Source organism: Grus americana, chromosome Z, assembly GCF_028858705.1.
Source record: "Grus americana isolate bGruAme1 chromosome Z, bGruAme1.mat, whole genome shotgun sequence".
Classification (NCBI taxonomy): Eukaryota; Metazoa; Chordata; class Aves; order Gruiformes; family Gruidae; genus Grus; species Grus americana.
Window position 1 is genome coordinate 41,932,989 of NC_072891.1, and position 16,856 is coordinate 41,949,844.

General features: G+C 41.0%; 2 protein-coding genes across 4 annotated transcripts in view; one reads left to right on the forward strand and one right to left on the reverse strand.

Moving 5' to 3' along the window:
* APBA1 (amyloid beta precursor protein binding family A member 1) overlaps positions 1-3,497 on the forward strand; it is a 108,495-nt gene extending 104,998 nt beyond the window's left edge. For both annotated transcript variants that reach the window (XM_054808758.1, XM_054808759.1), the window contains one exon: positions 145-3,497. In XM_054808758.1, the coding sequence (XP_054664733.1) occupies positions 145-216 (72 nt within the window). In that variant the 3' untranslated portion in view covers positions 217-3,497. The remainder of the gene's footprint in view (positions 1-144) is intronic.
* A 6,065-nt stretch (positions 3,498-9,562) lies between these two features.
* The window catches only part of ENTREP1 (endosomal transmembrane epsin interactor 1), a 31,562-nt gene continuing 24,268 nt past the window's right edge, over positions 9,563-16,856 (reverse strand). The window contains exons 9-11 of one of the 2 annotated variants that reach the window (XM_054808760.1): positions 13,941-14,090; positions 11,823-12,112; positions 9,563-10,725 (exon numbers count right to left, since the gene is read on the reverse strand). In XM_054808760.1, coding sequence (XP_054664735.1) covers positions 10,519-10,725; positions 11,823-12,112; positions 13,941-14,090 — 647 coding nt within the window. In that variant the 3' untranslated portion in view covers positions 9,563-10,518. The remainder of the gene's footprint in view (positions 10,726-11,822; positions 12,113-13,940; positions 14,091-16,856) is intronic. The other variant, XM_054808761.1, reaches the window with a different exon arrangement.

Consider the following 16,856-nt stretch of genomic DNA (forward strand, 5'->3'; position numbering starts at 1 on the left):
CTTGCAGTACTTTAATAAGGGTATGAAAACTCTCAGGTTTTACCTTTCCCTTCTGTCCTGTATGACCTTAGCTAGTTCCTTCACCAATGCTCTGTTGTAGTATGCATGTTAGGAACACTGATTAACTTGTCGTATTGCCTCTAGATTCATATGAAGACTATGCCAGCTGCCATGTACAGATTGTTGACTGCGCAAGAACAACCAGTTTACATCTAAAGCTGACACCTCACCGTCACAATGTGCATGGAGGATGTTTTTCCTCATTAGTGCTTGTCTCTCTAGTGCTGCATTTCTGTGTCTCTCTCTCGCCTTCACAGACACAAACACAGTGTCTCTCTCTCCTCCCTCCCTTTTTCCTTTTCTCCTCACCATTTTCCTGTATTTTGGGAAGGGGCAAAATATATCTGTGGGACTATTTTGGTTGCATCTTTTTACAAGTGAAACTTCGTGCAGTTCCATGTGCAAAACAGGAGAACAACAGCAGCATTGTTCACAGCAGGATTCACAAAGAAGATTGACTCTGCTTCATGCTACATAATCACTTTTATTTTTGTGGCTATAATTTGACAAACTGAGTAAATTAAATGTTGCCGAATGAAAGATGTCTTTACCAAACAGAAGTATAGGGTGCAAGTGTTCTCTTGGGTATCCTGCATGTGACTTTGTTTTTCTTGCCCTATTTTCCCACAGGCACTGAGCTCAGTATTAAAGGTTTATGTCTGTAGGGACAGTAGAATACCAAAAGGATAGTTTTGCCCTCAGGAAGAATTACCTGCTTATGAAGACTCACTAAATGCTGCTGTTGTAAAATGGACTATCCAAATACACACCTTTTAATTCTCCTCTGTCATCAGTTCTTCATGATAGTAGGACCCTGAAAGGTATGCTGTGAGTTGCTGAAACATGTTACACTTGCATTACTTTAAGTAATTTGGGAGGTATTTTTTACAGCTGCCTCCCCCTCTCTGCCCCCAGATTTCTAACTCTTTGTTTTCTTCTACTTTATTTTTAAATGCAAAAATGTCTTTTATAGTCCCTTGCCTATTTTAGAGGTTAAATGATGGGGGGAGGATCTTTAAATATCTACAAAAGAAATGGTGAGAGGCTTTCCTCAATAGGTACACTTTTTCTAGGCTCTTAATTCTGAATTTGGTGCACATGGCCATGTGTACCGGTGTGTATAGACATTTTTAAAATCGTGCTTGCTATTTATGAAGTTTGAATATAAGAGATCTGCAGACCATTCTAAGTAATTTTGTTCTCTGAGCCAGTTTCAACATATATTTTTGTCCAAAGACCTGTCTAATTTTGACTTTCTCCTTAGGTCATGATATAGATAACAGTGGAAGGGATGAGGTGGGAATAAACTTATTTATTTTGTTATATAATTTAACTTGTGATTTTTTTCCCTATGTATGACACTTAAAGGAGATATGTGTGTACTATATGTACTTGTATGAAGATGATAAACTGTAGGGGTGTATGAAATCTAGGATTTGATTGGCATCTAACTTGCATGCTAGAGACAAAATGGGGAAAAAGGGGTTGGGTTGGGCTTTTTTTTAAGAGTGGGGGAAAAAAAAAAAAGCAGTGGCTTTTCTTCCTGGTGAGAGGAAAATTCTCCATTCTCTGTGGTTATTTTTTATCAGAACTGTATACTGGTATTTATGCTGAAATTGAACCATGCATTTAGTCTAGGCTAATTATGTTGATTTCTTTTTGAGAAACAGTTTCTGCTGCGTTTTACTGTGATAGAAAGGTTCAGTGAGATGAAAGGCCACACACAGCCACACGCCACTTCTGCTTTACAAATGTGCTGTTGGTCACAGCCACTTGTTTCTCAGTTATTGTGGGGTGGACTGTGCAATGTAAGCGTTGTTCGCAGTCCAGTGACAATACCTAGACATTACTACGGAGATTCGTGGAAGTGCGTGTGTGTACGCGCATATGCACACTTGGTGCAGACACTGCTGAGAGCCATTGAGCACTCTTGCCAGTGGTCTGTTTTTGGCTTTCAGAAATGGTGGATATCCATGGGCCCATCAGAGGTAGAGAACAAACTTTGTATTTCAGTGGGCAGTAAATATTTAAGGGAGATAATGAAGTGGTGCATAAACTATCGTAGTAAGTGAATATGTTTTAGTGTTGAGATTAATGTATAATGACTTGATTTTACTGCAGTTCTTGTTGCTATATAATTTAATCCCAATCTCCAGAATAGCAGATTGCACAAGAGAGTGGTGTTAGTATTCCAGGTTAATACTCACCTCTGCTACCTGACTGATGCAACTAGATAGTGAATGACTTGTGAGTATATTGTTTAACTGTAGGCATCTGGTTTATGATAATTTGAACTTTCTTCCAGAACTTTCCGTATATATAGTAATATATGTAAATATGATATATAACCATGTACGATTTAGAAGATTATATGCAGTGCAGCCTTTCCATAAGTTGGCTGAGGAAACTCAGTGAACTCTTGACACGGTTATCATGCTTCTAGTTCCTGCTGTGTTTACACTCTCAGCCTCACTTGTTTCTGTGGTTCTGTCCAGCTCACGTGGTGGGGGTCTTTAACTCACTTCACTGGGAAATGAGGAAGACCTGAACATGCAAATGTATTTTGAGATGAAACAACTGTTTCTTTGAAAATCTTGCAGCAGAGATTCTGTGAAGTTACTGGCACCTGAATGCTTGAACAGTTCATGGTAAATAGGTGCTTAACATTAAGCAAGTGAATGCTTGCAGGATCAGAATCTAGCAAAAAAAATCTCAGTTTTTCCAATTACAGTGTGTGCGTAAGATTTCTAAGCTGGGAGGTCCATAGCATGTGCACACTTCCTTACTTTGTGAAGGGAAAGAGTTTCAAGAAAAAGGAGCTCTAAAAGGAAAGCTGGCAGTTCTCTAGACTGTTGCAGCAGTTTGTTAGGTTACATATGTGATTTTTTTAACAGATTCAAAGGAACAAACTGCTAGTTTACATTCCTTCTTCAGTGACAGAGCTGAATTCTTTTTCATCCTTGCTGCTTCATACAGTCTAATTAACTCTTCAGTGTTTACATTAAGGATGAAACATCCCTTATTTTTTTTTATTGGCAAGTTTCACACATTTGTTTTGAGTCTTGTTTGAATTTGAGACTCAGTGGGGATTTCCAGATTTGCTTACTTTCCTTGTTTTCTAAATGAAATATATTTGAAGACAGCAATGTGGTTGAGATCTCTTGTACATATTTAGCACAGTACCTAGACTATGAAGTTGTACTATCGTTCTGTAAAGAGGGTGAATAGAAATTATGTAAAGCGTTGGGAGAAGTATAGTATTGTATTTGTAACAATATTGTTCTTTGTAAACATTTAATGATCTCTATATAAATATAAATATATATATAAATATATGTGAGCCTGGAATGTTGATACTGCACATCTACTGAATGTAATTCCTCTGATGTTTTTTGCCACAGGTCTCTGACCTCTGTAATGAAGCTACAGTGGTTTGATGGCGGGGGCGGGGGGGGGGGGGGGGGGGGGGGGCACGCAACAGGGAGAGGAGTGGGCTTTTTTTGACGGGGAGTGGGGGGAAGGTTCCGGTCAGATATTTTGTTGTGACGTATTTACTGTGCTACATTCCTTTATTTAACAGAGCGCTAATGTCTGTAAGATTTGCAACAATAAAATACAAACCAAAAATACCTCAGACAAGGCTGAGAGTTTGCTCATACTGGTGTAGGGGTTGGCTTGCCGATACTGAATGTGTGAATGCTTGGAAGCTGTCTGAACTTCTCTTTTGCCACTTAGTCTGGAGTAATACTGCATGTGTTTCTGTAGGTGTCAACCAATGCTAGTAACTTTATTTTTAAAACAGTTTTATTTTCAGGTAATTAAAGACACTAGTGCTCCTAAATTAGGCTGATTCCTTATTTAAGGTTGCATCCCAGTTTTTACCATGTGAAATGTCACCATGCCTGACTCTTCCAAAAATATGTTATTTCAAGATGCCTTTTATGTGCCACAAATATTATTTCATTGTCTGAATAAATTTAAATACCTTTTTCTTTTTCATAAATGAGGCCTTGCTAAAAATTCCTTACACTTCCTATCATTTCTGAAACCACTGTTTTTCTTCAAAGCTCACCAGCATGGTTTATTCTGAAAGACCTAATACGATTTGAATAAATAAAAAGTAGAATTGTAATATGTCTGTCATTAGGATAAATCCTGGAACTGCCTGTGCTAAAGTTAAAAAATATTTATATAATGAGACGTTGACTATAAAAAACATGATGGTATTTGAAAGTCAACCAGCAAAGGCCAGAAAAGGAGCATTTCTTCAGGTGAGGCTTCATAGGATTTTCTGTGCTTCATAGGTTGTCATGAGTACTTTGAAACTACAGAAATGAAAACATATGCCACAGCTGATTCAGAAGAAAACTAAACGTGGGCCTTTACCCACTCAGTGGCTATTCATAGCATGAAATACAAATATTGCCAACATGGGAGAATGAAGGATTTCACCTTATTTGCTTACATGATAGACTGGAGAAATTGGAAGTCTCTGGTAAATGGTGTGACAGGCTGAGGTTGCTTTCTGCCACCCTCCATCCTGTTTATTACCGTTCTTGTTAAAGCTTCACATTCCGATTCCTGTGTTACCAACTTTTTGCATTTCAATGGCTAAACCTAATCCTGACTTCTCCTTTAGCAGTACAGATACAAATCTCACAATTTGCTATCTTCACTGGGAACATTTTCCTTGCCCTCACCTCCAGGGCTTTAATGGTTTGGATCCAGACTGGGAGGGCGAGCAGACCCCACCCCAGTGCCAGCACCCCGCAGTGCCTCGAGGGCTGGAGAGGTGTGCTGGGACTCTGTGTTGGGGACTGACGGCATCTGAGAATGGGCCTGGGAGTGTGACCTGAAGAACATTGTACATGGAGGAGTTGGTGATGCACTTGTCAGTTAACCCGAGCAGGCCCATGCCTGTGCTGTGCCGCTCTGTGCGCCTGGTACAGCATCCCCTTCAGCGATGTCCCTCGGCCACAGTGTAAATTTAGCTGGTTGATTATAAGAGAGGAGCCTGCAGGTACTTGGGGCAACACCGCTTGTGTGTCCTTGCCTTTGTTTACAAGTGCAGCAAGAATTTCTCATGTTAACATCCTTTTTGTTTGACAGTAAAAGTGACGAATGCGGTTATTTTCTTCTAATAAAATCGTGTAATAGCTCAAATGACCAAAATGGAGTAACCCTTGCATGGATGGGATCTGCACAACTTGCTGCAGCCTGATGATAGGTCTGTTTGATGCTGCACAGCTTGGGGTTCCCAGTGTCTGAAGGGATATAAAATTAGCTATACTGTCCTCTTTATAGCATTAGCTCTAATAAATAGCATTTTAAATGAGACTTTACAGAGTCTGATTGCCTTTCTTGCTGGGATGGTAACAAAAGAGCATCTCCTGGTGCAAAACTGATACGCTTTGGAGTTTTGGTTTTGGTTGTGTCAGTGAGGCAAGAATAATGTCCCTACCATGAAGTGAGGAGGTCACTGAGCCAAAAGAACACTTCTTTCAGACAGTTTGTATTTTGATTATGGTTTGCAAATTAACAACCTTCTTTTATAAAGGATAGTTTTAGTACTCTGAACACCATTTTGTACTGAAAGCCTGCTTTGTATCTGAAGATCCACATTTTATGACTGGAGCTTTTAATCTAAACCATAGTACCAATAACTTGCAAGGTTATTCAATACTGCTTTTGACCGCTGCTTCCAGAAGACTGGTGTATAATCATACCCCATAACTGCACAGATTACTGAACTTCGGGGCCAAGAAAATGTTTCTGGTTTGTAACTTCAAATAAGGTGGCATATAAAATGCCCTGATTGTGAATGTGCATCCTGGTAGACTTTCTTCCTGGCTTTTCAGCAATGTGACAACCACTGAACAGTGATTTCCACAATGAATTGTGACTAGGTTGTAAGTTGTATACAACAGTCACAGCTCGTTAGAGAAACTGTTAGATATTGATGCACTTGGTGTACAGGAATAAGGTGTGCATATACATTTAGCAAACAGAATTATGTATGAAAGGACATTGCCCATGAATCTGCATGCTGACCTTTTTGAGGGAGGGCAGCAGCCATTCTTAGGAAAGGGAAGAATTTTAGCAGCAGGTTAATTGAGAGATGTTTCTCAGACCTAGTGCAAAGTAAGTAACTACAGCACATATGGGACAGGAGCTGTGTTTCACTCTTAAAGAGGCTGATCGTTGCTGTAAACGTCAATCCTAACTACTTCTGTTTCTGTAAAACACTCTAGAAGGGACATTTTTTTCCTTCTCCAGTGCGATGTTTCTGGATACCCTCATTTTCTCTGCTACTGACCACCTGTCATGGCTGCTCTCCTGGAAGTCTCCCCTCCCTTGAAACCTATCATCTATTTTAAATGTTTATATTCCAGCTCAGCCAGGCAACATATCTATAATTTATGCTAGTTCTCATGTTTTCACAGTGGCAATTTTGTGCAGAATTTTTCCCACTGGATGATTTTACCGATGAACAAATTAAGATGGCGGAAAAAAGTCTCTCTGAATCCCAAGCCATTGGCTGACAGGTTTGCGCCTTCTCCCTCCACCACCCTGTCATTTCGGATCGTCTGCGTGGCCATGTGTATAGGGGTAGGGGGAACAACATACAATTGACTTACAGAGAAGTAAACTGAAACCGGGTACAATTTTTTTCCACTTAAATGATAAGCATCCACTTATCACTTATCCACTGATGCTTCTTCCTACCTTCTTTACCCTGTCACAGTCTGCATGTGCTCTCCCTTTCCTCCCTGTTGCATCCCATTCAGCATCTTCTGTGAATTTCCCCACTGAGTGAGGAAATGTGTACTCTGCTCCTTCTCTGGAAAGGCTTCTTCAAGCAAGACCATGGAAGCTCAGGAGATGTACTGTGGCAACAGTGGGAAGAGAGACAGTATGACAGGTTGCACTGAGTCTTGTGCCCCCCTGTTTTAGAATGAGAAGGTCTGGGACTAAGAGGGCAGCATCTCAACCACTAATAAATTCCTATGCCTCTAACTGGTGGCTTTTCCATTGGGTGAGAGTTGCAGGAGGAGCAGTGAAGGCATCTGTGTTTGAGAGAGTGCTGTTGATCAAGGGAGACTTTTTCATTAGTTCTGAAGGCTGCCTGGATGGGAAATGAGACTGGGAAGGGGTGTGAGAAGTTTGTCTTTTGAATGTATGATGGCTCATAAAGCTGGTAGGTTTGGTTTGTTGGTTTTTTTGTTTAAAAAAAAGCTGCTGTTGGGACACTGGTTCTGATGACAGAGATTTGCATAAAATTTTCCTCGAGGCATAAAAAACACTTTAGGAAATGAAAATTATTATTCTGTTGCTAAGGGCTGCACTGTTACTGGAAGTATGGTGATTAATGTTAGCCACCAGACACCTTGTAGCTCTTGAAATCTTTGCGTGTTTTAAACTTGTTGAAAGAGCAATAAGTGTGGTAAGTGTCCTTTGTATTATCTCTTGCTGAGATTCTAATTATGACTAAGAAAAAGAAATTGGCCATGCTACTGTGTCTTTCAGCGCCTGAAGATAATTAAATTAAAACTTGCTACAATGTTTGGGAATATGGTAACTTTTTTTTTTTTTTAAACTTGCAATGTTACTGGTTTAATACTTGTAGAGACACTTAACTTGCATCTTGGAAAACTATTCAGTTTGTGAGAGCATTATTTCGCAGTAGATTTGCTTCCTATCTAGAAAGTATGTCATCTTTTCTGGATTGGTATGCCACAGTCAGAGAGGTGTGTGGGGCAGGCTGTAAATTCACGGCAGCCAAGATGCGGTATTAGGTGTAGTGGCTGACGGGGCTGGGTGCTAGTGGACAAAACCAGCCCTGAATGATACATAGCAAGGACCCGTCGGTCCAGTCCATAGCCAGTACAGTTGTCAAGTCACTGGTACAGAATAGAGCGCAGCCTGGCTACAGAAATGAGCCTGCTTGGTGTTCAGGCCAGTCTCCAAGAAATAGGGGAAATCCAGTGTTTTTTACCACTGATTCAGCTACAAAATGTGCAGCTATGTTACATAAGGTACACGGAGAACAGATAGGCTCCTACCCTGACATAAAGTGCCTCAGCTTGTGCATTCTCCACATGAAGTGAGACCGGTTACCCGTAGTGCACCCTGGGCATAGAGCTGTGCCCTGGTTTTGGCAGGGACAGAGTTAATTTTCTTCCTAGCAGCTGGTGCAGTGCTGTGGTCTGGATTTAGGATGAGAACAATGTTGATGATAACACACTGATGTTGTAGGTGTTGCCCAGCAGTCAAGGGCTTTTCAGCTTCTCACACTGCCCTGCCAACAAGAAGGTGGGGGGTGCACAGGAAGTTGGGAGGGGACACAGCCAGGGCAGCTGACCCAAACTGGCCACAGGGATATTCCATACCATATGACACCATGATATTGAGACATACATACATACATACATACATACATACATACATATATATATATATGGGGTTGGCCAGCAGGCAGGGCAGCTCAGGAATTAGCTGCACATCACCTTCAGGTGGTGAGAAATCGTGCTATTCACCACTTGTTTTGTATATTCTTTTATCATTTTTATTTCCTTCCTTTCTTGTTCAGGAAAGTTGATGACTCTGAATATATATATTTTATTTTTTACCTTTTCGTCTCATGGAAGAACTGCTGTTGCCCCATTGTTTCTCTTGGTGTCCATTAAAGCATGACTAGCTAAAAAACAGGTCATGTACTGTGCAGATCACTAAGGAAAGAGCTTACCTGGCTAATAACTTGATTGATAGGTTTTATTAAGAGCTATAGTAAGCAGATAATTTACTGAAATCAGATTTTTTTCTCCTGTTATCTGAAATGTGTACCTACCTTTTGAAGCACTGTCCAATGGCTTATAATTTTAGCTCGAGTTAGTCCCATTCCACTGGGATAATGAGCAATTAACAGAATTGTGATCAACTTTTCCAAAGCATAAGCTTACCTTGCATCCTGACTTGGAACCCAGTGATCTTTGCAGACTTTTTTCCCAGTAGGGTTGCAGAGAGTTTATATAGAGAGAGTGTGAAAGGTAAGAGTTGTCAAGAGCTAACTGGAAGTACAATTTGCACTGATGGGGTGAGCATGATTTTCCTCTTCCACAACCTAATTTTGGAATGGCAATGATTAACTGGGAAAAGGAAGCTAATACTGAAGATCTGAAAGAACTGCCACTTGAGATTGTGCATGTAACAAGAGTTGGATTTTTAAATGTGATAGACTTGCACAATATGTAACAGAACTGAGGTAAAAGCTAGCATAACGAAGCAGTGGGTTCTTGTGGTGTTTTCTTTGTTCTCCAAGACAAAATGCCTAAATTTTTACTTGCTATGTTTTTACTTCTGAGAGCAAAATGTATCAATATGCCAGTGCTGCAGCAAACTCAATACCCCCAATGTAGTTCCTCTGCTAGGTAGGAAAAATAAAACACCAATTGTAGTGTAGAGATAAGCATTTAATTTTATTAAAGCTATCAACTTTAGCTAGCCGAAAGATACCACAGTTTCTACTTCTAAACAAGCTTAATTAAAACTTACTTTAAAGCTTTTTGGTTTGCAGTAGGAAAGCTACTTAATAATTTGTAAATGAAGCTTTATCATTAAAATAGCAGCAGGAACATTTAGCCATCCTGCTGAGAGACAGAAGGCTACAACTTGCCTTGCAAATAAAATTTGTATGTCTGATCCCAGCATCTGGAAATACTTGGTGTATTCCATGTTAGCAGCATACATATAGAACAGATCTTAACAAACTATCTGCAGTCAACAGCTTGAGGCAACTGGCATCTACATTTGTCTATTAATGAGCGGGTGTCAACTCACGGGCCGCTGTGGCCTAGTGGTTAAGACTGCCAAAACAACATCAGGTAGTCACCTGCACGTCTGCAAAGGATTTGAGATAGCTGCGTACATTCTTCCAGCGTGGATGTCAGCTGGAACATAACAAGGACCCCTACTAGGACATAAATTGCTATATGTGAGCAAAAAAATAAATAAATAAAAAATAAATCAGTGGAGCTACAGCAACACACACCAGACGAACACAGGCATTGACGCCGTCCCTGTTCTCCAATGAGATACAAAGCGCACACACGTATTACTTGTCCTTGCCTCTCCCTGGTAAACCAAGGCGGAGATCCCCTTCTGCCGTCTCTCTTCTGAGTAAAAAAAAAGCAGATCCATCCCACGTGGTGATAGACCAGCGAGATGCAACAAGACAGTACCATATCGCAAACAGACCAGTTGCACCTGAGCAGCCCAATAAATGCCAGCTTGCGATCTGCGTAATAGGCTTTGCAGAATGAGCTTCCCCTTAGGAGTCTGAGCATGAGTGTATATAAAAAAAAGATTATCAATACACTTTCCCACCTACTTGTCAGAGACTATTTTCCTGTGGAGTATGTCTGACAGAAGTGCTCTACTGAGGAATAAACAGGAAACAGCTCAAAGTACGGTTTCCCTGACAACGCCAATAAGACTGTGAGGCCGTTCATGTCCTGCTCTCTGGATCCTCCTCTCTGCTAGCTGATCTTCATATATGGTGAAGGTACTCAGGTCACCACAGCTCTCCAGGTGTAGCAATCCAGGATGTCGTCTGAGAGGTAACACATGGGCATTCAATGACATGCCTTGCTGGGCAGGCATCATCACCTTGGGGGGGGCGGGGGGGGGGGAGAAAAAAAAGTAAATCAGATTTGTTTTCAGGCTCTTGTTCCATTAAAAGAGTTTCTTACCCAACTAGGAAGAAGCTGGTTGTAGTACTGAGAATAAAACTCTTATTTCTCAAAGAGGCATGGGAAAAGCAATCCCAGTTGGGAAAAGAAGTGAGTGTTGTCTTCTTTTTTTTTTTTTCTTTTTAAGCTGCACAAGAATTAGCTCACCCCAAACCACGTCATGTCAGGTATGGCTTAACAGGAATCTAAATGTTGCTTCCTGCAGAAGCTACTGGACTGTAATAAGCTTCAGGCCAATGCAATAATTAAATTCTCGTAAGGAATTCTTTTTTCATCTGTTTCTGTCAAATTTGTTAAGGCTTCTGTTGCCTGTAGGCTGCTGTGGGAAATCTCATTCTATCTGCAGAGCATAAATTAAAATCTTTGATGTGTTTTGTGTGAAAACTCAAACCAAAACCAGTAGTCACAGCAAATCACTTGTACTGTGCATGAATCAACTCATCTATCAAAATGGTCTGTAAGCTACCAAAACATTTGTTTGATGAAGTCTGTAATGTCTAAAACTTCTGAATATTCATTCTATTAATGTAAGCACATATTTTCTACTTTCTGGTTTTTTTCCTTTAGTACTAGGACTTATTTTTATCCTGGGAGCTAATTACAAAAAGTTGCTTCTAGTAGATTTACATAAAAACTTCCTTGTCAGCCTCCATTCCTTGCAATTTATAATAGTAAACGCTTTGTAACATCTCTTCCCTCTCCCCTGCCACGCTCAGTATAAAACGCTGTCACGTTATTTACAGTTCATGGTTCTACCGCAGAAGACCATCTAATTCAGCTTTTAAATACACGTGTATTCTGAGAGCCTTTCTGGCTGTGTGGCTCATAGAGCAAGACACATCACAGCTGCACAGCCTCTTGCGCACTCTCTAAACAAAACTAAGTACTGAAGGAAGCTAATTGCATCCAGAAACTTTGACACACAAAGCAGAATGGCAAATATAAACCTATACTCCCAAACCAAGGCCAGCTTGGGTTTCAACATCACCCAACAAACACAAGTAATAAGACTACCTGCTCAAGGTAGGTGGCACTAGTGATAGCTTCTGCCATATGTTTCTCATCTGATTTTAAAACAGACTTGATATTTTCCACCAATTCATGTACGTCAGGACTCATGCTGCCAGAGGACTGCTCTAGGATCCACGCCACAAGCTGTTTAGTGTCTGTGTAAGACTTGTAGTCTATCAAAGATTGGGGTCTTCGCCTCAAAGCTCTTGCTCTCAAACTCTTCCACAAGGTGACAGTGCAGAGTTGTGGTTTTACTTCAGTCTGCGTGGCAGCTTCACAGCTGAGCACTGCCCCTGAAGACAGAGATCAAACAAAGCAAACAACCCACTTGGTTCACAGTACTGTTCAACAAGTGTCTCCTGAGATTTCCATCCTAATTCAGTGGTGATGCAGTGCACAGTTTAACCTTCTAAAACTTAACAGACTGGCATGGTCAAGGTGGCACACAAGGCTCGCTCTGTATTGGATTTACTCTAGAGAAAATGCCTGTAAAATAGAGTAGTACACAGCTATGATTGAGTCTCTGTCATGTGTCAAAGGGTTTGGAGAGACATTTCTGGGAAAGCTGCTTGCAGTTTTGTGTACTTTTGCTTCTGTTCCAAATAGACCTGAAATGAGTGTTGAGTGTTAATGTTAACATACAGTTATACAAAGTAGGCTAAGCATAGCTTGAAGGCCTTTACTACTCTCCTAAACTTTTGTGTAACTTTCAGTTATTACCACTCAAAAGGACTAAAGTGTCCGAAAATAATTGCTTGTCAAGCAATTACTAGCTTGGAAGCTAGTAATACTACAAAGTGGAAATCTAATGAAAAAAAAGTCCCAACATTCAAAATTACATTGCAAGGACTAAACAAGGGGCAGCAGGAAATCAATTCCACTGCCTTTGATCCAAATAAAAATCCACTGCCTTTGGTTTAAATAACTACCATCAATTTTTGGCCCTGTTAAGAAAAATAAATAAGAACACCTACAGGTTGTTCAAGAAGCACTTTAATGTTGGCTTTATGCCAAACACAGCAATACCAGGAGGAGATCCAAACTTTTCCAGCAAGAAAAGCACTAACTAACTTGAAGCAACTTCTGTTGTTGTGTTGCAGCTGAGTTCTCTTTCTGCAGCATTCATTTATTTAACTCTCAGGCCCGGTGCAGAACAGACCTAACCTCAGTTACACTGAGCCGAAAGAGCCCAAATGCTTCTGACTGATGGAGTCTCTCTACAGCAGAAACGCTCTGCTCTGCTTTCACAGCTACAAATAGGCTCTGTGTCATGTAACTATTGCTTCCGCAGCAGATACTCTGGGGTGCTGTGGTGGAAGTTGATAGGAGGAAGAGAAAAAAAACCACATGATGTAGCAGAGACATAAAAACATTCCACAAAATATTGTGTAATCCAGATAGGCAAGCTCCCAATATTCAAAATAAATGGTTGTTACTAACATGCCCCCTCCCTGCTTACGTTTTGTGAGTGCTAATATGCATCAGCAGCTCCTATGGGAATCCCAATATCCTCTAATAAAAACTGCAAGACTCTTGACTAGTGGATTTGTAAGACTGTCAACAGAATCAAGGACTCTGCATCCATACTAGCAGTTTTCCCACAGCAACTGAATTGGATCACTGACACCAAAGCAGCTGCGACACACTTCACTGGCTCTCCACTGTGAGGTGTTTTGTGTTGAGTTTTTGGGCTTTCTGATACTATAAGGAGTGAGAAAAGGGTGCAAATTTATAGGCTAATACCAAATACCCAAGCTAATTTTGCTTTAAATTGCTCACATTAACAACTGCCCTTTCAAGCTTTTAGATGCCAGTATAGGAATACACTGGGAAATCCTACATGCTCCCTCCTCCTCGTCTTCCACCATCCCTCCCTCCTCCCCCAAATCAGCAATGCCTGCTGCAGACCCTGTTCCCAGATGTGAAAGCCTAAAGACCAGCAACATTATGGTGTCAGGTGGGGAAGATTTGGCAAAGCACAAGCTGTTTGCTGCATTGTAAGTACCCTGCTGGGAGATGGTAGCCAATTTCTGCGAGAACTAGGTTCAAGGTACTGACCTTCTGATAAATGTGCTTTTAAGGAGTTATTACATAAGCGCTGACAGAGAAAAATCAAGTTACCTTGAAGAAAGCGGCAGTGCAGCCCAGGGTCACTCTTAGACCGTTTCTCCAAAGGATTGAAGGCGCTCTCAGGCATGCCGTCCGCAGGCACCAGGCTTGCATTTGAAGGTGAAAGGCTCACTCTGCTGGGAGACTCAGGAATTTCCTCACCTGAGTAACCAGGAGTAGTAAAGGTGAAGGAAAAGTAGTCAGAAAAAAAGCAGATCTGTAGAAGCTGTTATTAGAGATTATTATTGATTTTTTTTGTGTGTGTCTGTGTCTCACCCATCCCTGTCCCCCCTGCAAAGCTGTAATGATTGGACACAAAAGCCTACAGGCACATGTACGTGTGCATACACCCACACTCACCAGTAACACCGGTCTAAAGCCTACTTACACATTTGCAGAAACCTGCAAAAGTATAAACCTCACCTTAAACTACCTCACCAGAGAGAAGGGAGCTACAGCTTTCTTGAAGAGAAAACTAAATCTCACAGAGCCTGAAATCCTCCTGTATATAAGCAGTTGTACCGAGATATGACAGCATATGGTCATAGAGATCAGTCACTGCAGTTAGGTAGCTCGTAAATCAGTCACCAGTCCCTATAAGGGAATTAAAAATCTTGTTTCATGAGGTTCTTTATTAAAATAAAGATTTTTCCTGAATTGTTGTGATGTGTTTCTCTTTCCAATTAATCAAGATTCCTCCTTTTCCTTATGGTGAAATTACATGCTGTGATTCACATAACTGCCTTTTAGTAAACAGGACAGGATGAAGCAATGTATTTCTCAAGAAACCTGATTCAGTACCTCCATCTGATGGCACCTGGCATATTACAGGAAACAATGTTCTTGCTCATCTAAGAGCAAAAAACCAAAGTAAGGTAAACAGTCTCTTATTCAGAACATGGCAAATGTTCGTGCTGCCACTCTAACAGAAATGTGCCAGTAACTGGAGCATTTGAGAAAAATTAAAGCTTGGATGATATGTACTTGTTGACCATAACACCTCATCTCCTACACAAATGCAACCTAGAATCTCTAAAGAGAAGAAACAGTGACATAACCTATATAAAGCAGATACCAGCCTGGAAAGTCCGGAGGTAGGACCCAGCAATGAACACAGTGGACCAAGAATCAGGCAGGATTAAAGAATCCATCACCAATGTAAACTTTTTAACACCAGTGGACTTGTGCTTGTGGTCAGTCCCTGAGGTACAGTGCTGCTGGTACTCTGAAGAAGTTAGGGTTTTTTAAATACTAAACAGATGAATGAAGCAATTTCATGATCTTATCATAATTGTTTACAATGTTTCAGATGTCAGAGGGATAATTGGCTTAAGCTGGTGCGTACTGGAGAGGCATATACCTCATATGTGATACTGAGCAGCTGCCAAGCATCCCCAGCCATCAGTAGAAGGTTGCATGTCTTCCTACTACAGTCAGCAGGGAAAGTCCCACTTTGCTTGACAGGAGTGCTTCTGACGTGAGTATAACCATTTCAGCTGGCACAGAGAGGCTTACTGCTCCTCCTGCAGCTGGCAGCCAGGACTCTCCTGGTTCTTCTGGCAGACAGTACTACATAGCTTTAACTTCTGTTGGGAACTACACCTAGTCGGTTAGTCCTGAAAATGCAAAGGGAATCATGGCATCATACGCGAATACCCTGGCATGACAGACTACCGGCATAAACCGCAAGTTCAGCTTTTATTTATAGACTGTTACTCTGCATCACCTGAGACAGTCCATGCAGTTACTCTGCCACAATTCCAACATATGCCTTCATTTTGTATTTCCCTCCTGCTCTGGTTTAACCCCAGCATGCAGCTCAGCCCCACAGAGCTGCTCACTCACTCGCCCTTAGAGGAATGGGGAGGAAAATGGAAAGGGCAAAAGTGAGAGGACTCATCAGTTGAGATAAAGACAGTTAAATGGGGGGGGGGGTGGTGTCCGACGACGAAAGATGACAACAAAACAAACCAAAGAAGAACAAGATGCAAAACCAATCACTCACCAAGAGCTGACAGATGCCCAGCCAGTCCCTGAGCAATAGCAACCCTGGAAAACTCTCCCCAAGTATTTACTGCTGAACATGATGTTATATTATGGTATGGGACATCCCTTTGGCCAGTTGGGGTCAGCTGTCCCGGCTGCGTCCGCTCCAGCCTCTTCACTGTTGGAGCAGAGTAAGCGGAGTAACCCTAACCCTAACTCTAACCCTAACCCTGCTTAGGAAGAGCTAAAATATTGGTGCGTTGTGAACACTGTTTTGGTCACAAATCCAAACCAGCACCATATGGGCTGCTATGAAGAAAATGAACTCCATGCCAGTCAGATCGAGTGCACCTCCCCAAATACAAAGGAAGCTTTAAGCTAAGCAGATCTCACTTGGCATATTTCCTTTTCTTAAATTCATTGTCCCTAGGAAGCCTGGGCATCTAGAAGAAGCAGTGTTAGTTTTCTTTATTAACATGCTCACTTTCCTCTTTATCTGGATTTAACACCCAGGCTGAGATTTAAATGTCTTTTTACAGGCCTTTTTACCAAAAGGAAAAAAAAAAGGAAAGAAAAGAGAGAAAGGGGAAAAAAAAAATAAAAAATGGACAAACCAGTTCAAAAGATGGGGAGGAGGATACAATTTATTGCATGCATTCAGGTCTGCTTGCTTTCAAAGAAGCTTTTAAATACAAACAATACCTCAAACAATGCCTCAACACGTTTGGTTTTTTTAAACTTTCCTGACTCTCCTTCACAACACTTGCATTTTCCATAGTATTGTTTTCCTGTTTTCTGTTCTCATAATTTTAAGCAGTCACCATGATACAGCCTTATGTTTGACATCCTATTTTCATTTGTGCTTAAAGTGGCCAGAGAAAACAACAGCATTTTTATCAATAAGAAATCCTGGAGAATTAAAATTTTGCTACAACTCTTCTA